This window comes from Physella acuta, unplaced genomic scaffold, assembly GCF_028476545.2.
Source record: "Physella acuta isolate Inbredline_101_S28 unplaced genomic scaffold, ASM2847654v3 ptg001133l, whole genome shotgun sequence".
Taxonomy (NCBI): domain Eukaryota; kingdom Metazoa; phylum Mollusca; class Gastropoda; family Physidae; genus Physella; species Physella acuta.
In genome coordinates this window covers 640,450-648,533 of record NW_026732650.1, presented here as the reverse complement: position 1 = coordinate 648,533, position 8,084 = coordinate 640,450, and the positions used below count along the sequence as shown (strand labels likewise).

At 36.1% G+C, this 8,084-nt stretch overlaps 1 protein-coding gene and 1 long non-coding RNA gene across 2 annotated transcripts; both read left to right on the top strand.

Moving 5' to 3' along the window:
• Positions 1–1,250: 1,250 nt before the first annotated feature.
• LOC131956201 (uncharacterized) lies at positions 1,251–4,869 on the top strand. The gene is made up of 6 exons (XM_059320618.1): positions 1,251–1,398; positions 2,173–2,314; positions 2,934–3,017; positions 3,104–3,187; positions 4,299–4,382; positions 4,763–4,869. The coding sequence occupies exons 1-6, from the start codon at positions 1,342–1,344 to the stop codon at positions 4,867–4,869; spliced, it is 558 nt and encodes a 185-aa protein (XP_059176601.1). The 5' UTR covers positions 1,251–1,341.
• A 1,002-nt stretch (positions 4,870–5,871) lies between these two features.
• On the top strand, positions 5,872–6,848 carry LOC131956193 (uncharacterized). Its single transcript, XR_009388941.1, has 3 exons — positions 5,872–5,909; positions 6,339–6,360; positions 6,618–6,848. It is a non-coding gene; the product is annotated as an uncharacterized LOC131956193 (long non-coding RNA).
• The last annotated feature ends 1,236 nt before the right edge of the window (positions 6,849–8,084 follow it).

The following is an 8,084-nucleotide window of genomic DNA, read 5'->3' as shown; positions in this document are numbered from 1 at the left end:
AAAGGAAAATTTTTTACGTCAAAACATATTGATACTCAACTTAATTGCCGATCCCAACCTTCATACCCAAAGAATCTCTGGAATAAATACATTTGATTCTAAATCAACTTACATGAATCAATAATTCAGTTTATAAAAAAAAATCAAGTGTTATGTAGATTCGCTTTAATATAATACAACTATCGCTACATGTTCTCAAACTGAAGGTAAAAGTAAAGTAAAATGATACACTAAGTTCGAACGCCACATGTGTGATATTCACGCTTGTACGAATCAATTGTAATTTGATTCTGGCGTAATGGTTTTAATACCTGTAAAAGTTGGAGTGGGAGCAGACTAACATGCAGATTTGAATTGATGGGGACGGTTAGATTGTATCTCACCTTCACAGTCAGTTCAAACACTTAACACGTAAGTAAGTAATGGTCGACAGCTGAGGGGAGTCAGCATGGTCGAGTCGGTAAAGTCTCGAGTTCGAACCCTCGGGCAGATGAGGCTCGTTAGGTGGGACAGTCACTCTTTTCAAGGAGAGACAACTACAAAATCAAACAACTGCTGCCTTGCAGTTTGTTCTTAGTTGGACAAAGGCAATGGAAGCAAATCCAAAAAAAAAAGCAGGCTGAAATCGGAGTCAATGGCTTCTATTGCGTATAACCAGTTGACACCTATGCTTAATTGTGTTGGAGAGGATCCTTTCCAACACTAAAATTAAGAACGAAAAAGAAGAAGAAAGGAGATCGACAGCTTCAAGTAATAGACAAGACTGGGAAAACATAATTTAAAAAAAAAAAAATTATTAGAATACTACTCAATTTTTGTGAGATGCATTTATTTATCTATCAACTGATTTTATTCTTTCATGCCCTGAAACACTGGATAAAGTAGAGTTCATCTGTTTAATTGACCTCGAGTCAGGTGACGTGGGTCAGGTGTTTACAATACCTGGTTGGACATCTTGTGCCAAGGATTCAAACTCAGACATTTAGGGTTAGCAGTCGACAGCTCTAGCATACGACCATATATTAAATAGTTATGAAACTATTAATTCATAACAGCTGAACCAGATATGTGTAGTACATTTCTTCTGTTGTTATTGTCAAAACATTTTTCTAGTTCCGGCTCGTAATATCAAAACAACAACATCTGTCGAACAGAATGCTTGGCCTGAAAATATGTTCATGCCGAAATCTATCAGAACACGAAACCGCAGGACCTAATGACTTTAGCGCCATGGACGAATTGATATTCTCACCTACAGTGTATATAAGTAGTCTCGCTGCAGACAGTAATTGATAAGCTCTGTGGTTTATCTATAGAGGAAATAATTAAATCTGTTTCATCATGGCGATCTGGTTATTGCTGTCTTACTGCATTGTGGTAGCTAATGCCGTTTACTGGGTACGTTTTTACAGCTCTCATTTTTGGTGTATTAATTTGTTAAGTATTGTTTGTATAATATATTGCAGCCTTATTGTATTTTTACTTTCTCGTATATACGAAGTATAGAGAAAGTCTTGTAATCGTGCAAAAAAAAAATCCAGATTTTTACAAACCTCGACGTTTTACACCTCACTGATACGGAAAAACATAATTTTGCAATCTTGTCCGTATGTCTGTGTGTCTGTCTGTGTGTCTGTCTGTCTGTGTGTAAACACGATAACTTGAGTACCGTTACAGCTAGGTTGATGAAATTTTATATATAAGTATTTTATCAAAATCTTAGATAATGATCAACTTTTGAGCTATTTCCGATAACCGAGAAAGTACAAAAGTACTAATAATATTGCGCATTATTATGCACATTTTGTTTTGGCGTTCGCTTGGTGCGCAATTCTTTTTTTCTACGAGATTCTATTCTATTTTTAAAAGTTTAAGTAATTAATACTAATAATATTGCGCATTATTATGCACATTTTGTTTTGGCGTTCGCTTGGTGCGCAATTCTTTTTTCTACGAGATTCTATTCTATTTTTAAAAGTTTAAGTAATTAAAAATCATGTCTATATTCCGAGATATATTAGAATATTCGAGAAAGTTTAGGGGAGATCACTCCCGGTTTATTTTATTCTTGCAATTGTATATCTATATAGGCCTATATGTTTACATATCGTTTTAATACACACGCATATATATATATATATATATATATATATATATATATAATTTCAATAGGACGAACATAGCTATGCAGGAGGAAGTGGAGGTTTTGGAAAGTACGTTGTAAGCCGAGATACCTTGAACTCACCTGATGGTAAATCAATTATCGATGAGCTCACAGAGAACGTGGATGAGTTATATAACCTGCTTCAACAGGGTACGTTTGCTTGTTGAGTATACGTAAAGTTCCCTTTTCAAACCTACGGTCTTTAGGGCAAGTTTACTTGTTTCTGTGACCTCGTCGTATGAAGAGATTGTGTGGTCAGTACTATGCCCCCTTGTTGATTATGCACATGCATTAAAAAAAACAACAAAAAAACTAAACACTAAAAGTTGGGTATGGCGAAACTTGCCCATGTGGCATGGCCCCGGAGAATACAGAACTCGTCCTTCAAGACTGTTCCTTATATAACCAGGCGCGATCCAAACACTGGCCCTTATACACCCCACTCATGGATAAACTATATGAGGCACGCGCGGATCTGGAGACCACAGTCCAGTTCATACATGAAGTTGGACTTGTTTAAATCCTCCACCATAAACTAAATTATGAATGCAGAAAAAGAAGAAGAAGAAGAATTTGTTTAGCATAACATGATAAACGAAACACAATAATTTTACACTGATACTGTGTAGGATGTAGTTCAATAACGTAATATTTGACCCTTATTTCGTGTATGAAACAGTTCAAAGCGTCAAGCGTATTTACAATTTATTATTTTGTAAGAGATCTTTTATCTACATTATTTTATGAATTATTGCTCCAATCCATACAGGAATCGCTGTTGATGTGTTTGAGAATAAAGTCCAAAACCTTCAGGCGAAAGCTAAAAACTACTTAGACGAAAATGGCATTAATGGTGAGTTTTTAAATATAAAAAAAAAATGTATTAAAAATCATCAAAAGAACGCAATCTACTTGAAATATCTAATCAAAATTCTCCAGTTCCCGATGCCGACATCATAGAAGCTCTACAGGAAGTGTCTGCAGGTGTTAATGACAGCGGTATTGTTACTGCCATATTTGAAGGTAAACACAAAATCACTCATGTACTCATCATTTAGCAGGACTTCTAACCCGTAAGTCTCGAGTTCGAATCCGGGTTTACGTCAGTAGGCCGTCCCTGAGGCCACACAACTCACGTTAGGGAAAGTAAAGGCGGCTGTGCATAGTGCTGACCACACTATCTCTTTATATGCCGAGGTCACAGAAACAAGTGAACTCTACTTCACTTGCTACATAGACCGTCAGGTTTGAAAGGGAAACTTTACTTTACTTTATTTACTCATCATTTAGCATAGTTTGTAGTTGTTTAGTTATAATATAGCCCTCATATTGATCCTACAATAGACATTACTACTAGAACAAAACATGTTTGTAAAATCCCTAAACCCCTCTAAAACACAGGTTATACAAATCCCTTATTAAACAGAAACCCCCTGTAGTGAACGAGAGAAGGGTATAAATGGGGGTGAATGTTGTTGTTACTTGGTACACTATCCCGTTCGTCCTTGTTCAGTTCTCGTGCTGTGAGTTGTAATAGTCCTTTTTGTACCAGTTTTTGAAAGGGTATATAAGGTGTATGAAAACGTGTGTGATTGCCTCAGTTTTGTCCAGATCTCCAAGGTTAGTATAGGTTAGGTTTATACTCGTTTTTAGCCAATGTATCATAGTTTTACTAGCTTGTGTATTTTGTGTTTAGAATAGACTGTGTTAGGTGTAGATAGTGTAGATACTATTGAATTCTTTTCAGTGTTTCTTCCAGACTTTTTTTCTCCGGGGGGGGGGGGGGGCACTTGAAATTTTCGGGGGGGGGGGGGGGGGCGGACACTGTTAAAAGTATATATTTTCTATATAAACTATAAAAATTTCATTTCGTTCGGGGGGGGGGGGGGGGGGCGGTAGGTGATCGCCCGGAAGAGATGCCTGGAAGAAACACTGATTCTTTTAGTTTCAACGAGCCTTTGTTTTCATTCAGTCTTGTTTTGTAACCAGTTTGTGGTTGTTTGTCTTGTATGTTGTGCTACGCATCGGATCACCCGAAAGGCTTGTCCGTGTGTTCACAATACCCCCCCCCCCCCCAAAACAAAATGCCAATTCAATCTTTGTCAGTATTAGTACATTTATTATCACATCGTAGGCCCTATAGAGTATGAATCCAGAAGAACAGTGAACTGTATGCTAATGCTGAGGGCACTCGTGGAAAAAGCTGCAGAAGTAAAAGGTATTTTAAAGTGAATTTTTTAAATAACGTTGATTAAAGGTTAATATTTTTAAAAGGTATATACAGTGGCTAAGTTTAAATACTATAAGAACTATAAAAACTATTTCACTTTGGAAAGATATCGATTGTAAATAAAATAAAACTAGGTTTATATAGGTTTTAGGGGTCCAGGTTTTAGAATTGTCGAAAAAAGATTTGCTTCAGTTAAAAAATAAGGTAACATTGGTTGGTTTCATCTATAGAAAATTAAATATCCCAGTTTCAGTTTTTTTTTTAAGAAAATGGTTTTGAAATTCAATTGAAAAATTAAAGTAGTGTATATATATATATATAAGAGAGTACATTAAAAATTTCCTATTTACCATAACTTGGATCAACAGATAGCGACTACAACCGCTACATAGCTGCAGTAGAAAAAATAGCGGGTGTTCTCCCCTTGACATTGCAACACGCAGGTAACGGCCCACATTATCAGGTCATTTTGTAGCATACTTCGTCTGGTGTCAATCAATAGATCGAGTGTCTAGGAATATTTTACTGATTGTTGCCTCTTATCTGAATACGCTAATAGAAGTTTTACTTGCGTCTAATTATTCTGAAGTTCTGTATTTGAGCTTAAAATCGTATTGGCTAGGAAGAAATAGGCATGAGCAGTGTATCCGAAGTTTGTAATGTAATACAGTAAGGGAGGATATCATGACTTGTTTGTAGCTATATCCTGCTGCTCTCAGAATGTCGTCAGAAGCCCAAACATGTTATGTGTTACGAGTTGTATCCTATTTTTTTTTAATCATGAGGTCATGAAAACAACAGGAATGTTGTTTATTTGTGTGTGTGTGTGTGTGTGTTTGCGTGGTGTACGTTTGTGAATGTGTGTGCACGTAAGAGTGTGTGTGTGTGTGTGAGAAGCACATACATGTTATGTGTAACGAATCAAATCCTCTATTTTTTTATGACGAGGTTATGAAAAACAACAAGAATGTTGTTTGTTTTTGTGTGCATGTGTGTATGTGTAAGTGTGCTCGCGCGCGTGTGTGTGTGTGCGTGTGTGTGGCTGTGAGATTGGCGTCACATGCACATACATGTTATGTAAAACGAATTAAATCCTCTTTTTTATGCTGAGGTCATGAAATCAACAGGAATGTTGTTAGTGTGTGCGTGTGTGCGATTGTATTTGCGTGTGTGTTTCTGTGTGTGTGCGTGTGCGTGTGTGTGACTGAGTGTTTTTTAAAGTGCGTGGGTGTGTCTGTGTGTGTGTGTGCGCGTGTGTATCTCTTTGTGTGTGCGTGCGTGTGTGTGCGTGTGTGTGTATGTGTGTTTGTGTGTGAAAATGGACCACCCGGAACAATAAATTATTTAGAGCGTGTAATACATCTCGATTTATGTTTTGTAAGTAAAGAGATGCACAACGCAGATAATTTCATTCAGTTATACATTTTTTGATGATTAAAAATGCTTTAAAAAATAGTTGAATTGTTGATTTATTTTACAGTTGACTTGATTACACTGCAACACATAGAGAGACGGGTAAGTAGTTATGACAGTGGATGATTAACTTTATACAGTGTTAAACGTATTGTCGTAAAAAACGATGCCACAGGCTTTATTGTTTGGAGGATGTTGGGTGTACGTATGGTGAGCGGGTGGTTCTATAATATCAGAAAACAGTGTCGGTGTGTTAGATATCAAGGGTGTGTGGGGTGAGAGTGTGTGAGAGTGATGGGATGGAATGTATTCTAAGAGATTGTGTGGTGTGTGTGTGATTGTTCAGGAGGAAGTGAGTGTTTGTATGAAAGGTGTAAGTGGAGTGGTAGGCGTTGATGGTACGTATTGACATACTGATTGGTGGTGGTGTTTCAAAGGCGTAGAGTTTAGTATATAGAACTGGTGGATAGTTGGAAGGCGTGTTTGTGCAGTTATATTATAATAATTCAGTTTTTCGTATTGTGATTTCAGGTGTTAAATTATAAAAGACAAGGTGAGTTATTGTGTTAGTGAATCATTTTTTATTCAAAAACAAATTGTAAACTCATAGTATCGACACATAATAACAAATTCAATTTTAATTTGTAATGTAGGCCAATGTAGATAAATACTAGTATTTTTCCACGTTTCTTTCTAATTTTTACTTATTTAAGCATTATGACCAATAGGCTCATTCGTCTATGAACTACAGAATGATAAATTTAAAGTAAGTTAACGTACTATGTTGACGGTTAATGTCAACAATTTCAGGAAAGTGGACAACCGGAGGTAACTACGACTTCAACTCTAAAACAATCAGCGGGAATGTGATATACGAAAATGGAAAATTTAAAGCCGATGGCACGTTAACCTGGAACCCTAACAGTGGATTTGGAGGAAACGTTGGGCTTTCCTACTCATTCGGATAACTCACTAGAATAGTCTAGTGAGAAGTATTTTGTTTTTTTTTGGTTGAAGAAATAAATAAATAAATAAAACTATGATTTCCGTTATTGTCAAATGTTTACAAATAAAAAGAAAAGGCGCATGATAAAATATAATAAAAAACAAATAGGCCTAGCTAAACCGATAACATTATCCTGAGTTCAAACCTCGGGTATTTAAGGTTCCAGTTAAATAACCACATATTTTTTTTTGTGGGTCCTATTATAGACAAAGGCAATCGTGGGGGGAGGGGGGGATGGTAGACTTTCTTTGTGGGGGGGGGGGGGGGTGCTCGGCCACGAGATGCAATTTATATAGTAAACATACACTTTTACTACTTTCGCCCCACCCCCTCCCGAGAAAAAAGTCTTGAAGAAACATTTAAGGCTATGGAAGCAAATCATGAAAGAAAATCATGCTAACATCGGAGTCAACGTGTAGTATGGCGCATAGCATGTTGACAAAATACTACGTACATGTGTTGAAAGAAACCCCATTCAATATTACGAAACAAGAAGATCAAGAAAATAGTCAAATGTAGCTTCAACAATGGTCATTATATTATTTATAAAATATGGGACGGCGAGAATAGTACAATAAGAAAATATTTTGTATTATGGTTGACGAAAAAATCTATAAAGACTGTGATTTCCATTATTGCCAAATGTTTACAAATAGAATGAAAAGGCACGTGAAAAAAATATCATAAAAACAAATAGTTCTTGTTATTTATACAAAAAATTTCCGCGTTCGAACCCGTAGATGAGAATTGGTAGCCAGCGACTACAATCCATCTATGAGAGAAAATTCATACATTAAGCAACTGCTGCTTTGTAGTTTGTTCCTGGATGGACAAAAGCTATGGAACCAAATCTAGAAAGAAGAGTTGGCTGAAATCAGTGGCTACGGGTTGTATGACACAAAACATGTTGACACATCAGTTATGTTGGAGGGAACTACTGCTGAACGGGAGAAATACAACGATCTAATTTCTGTAAAGAACACAAAAAGCAGTAGCTAATTGAAAAGCATAAAGATCTGAAATGCAAGACCAATAATATAATTTAAAAATAAGTATATTGTTTGCTATTTTTTAATATGTTTCTTTTCATTTGACTTGATTGCTAAAGTTGCTATTCGTTTTTATGTGACATCATTCACTTTACCTTTGCGTAATTTTATTTCGGTTAGAAATTATTGCGAGGCACAAACCACCTCTCCCCGCACCTTTTTTTAAAAATATCTGCAATTACTTTTTTTATTGGATTAAACAGTTATAAAATACAAGAGAGA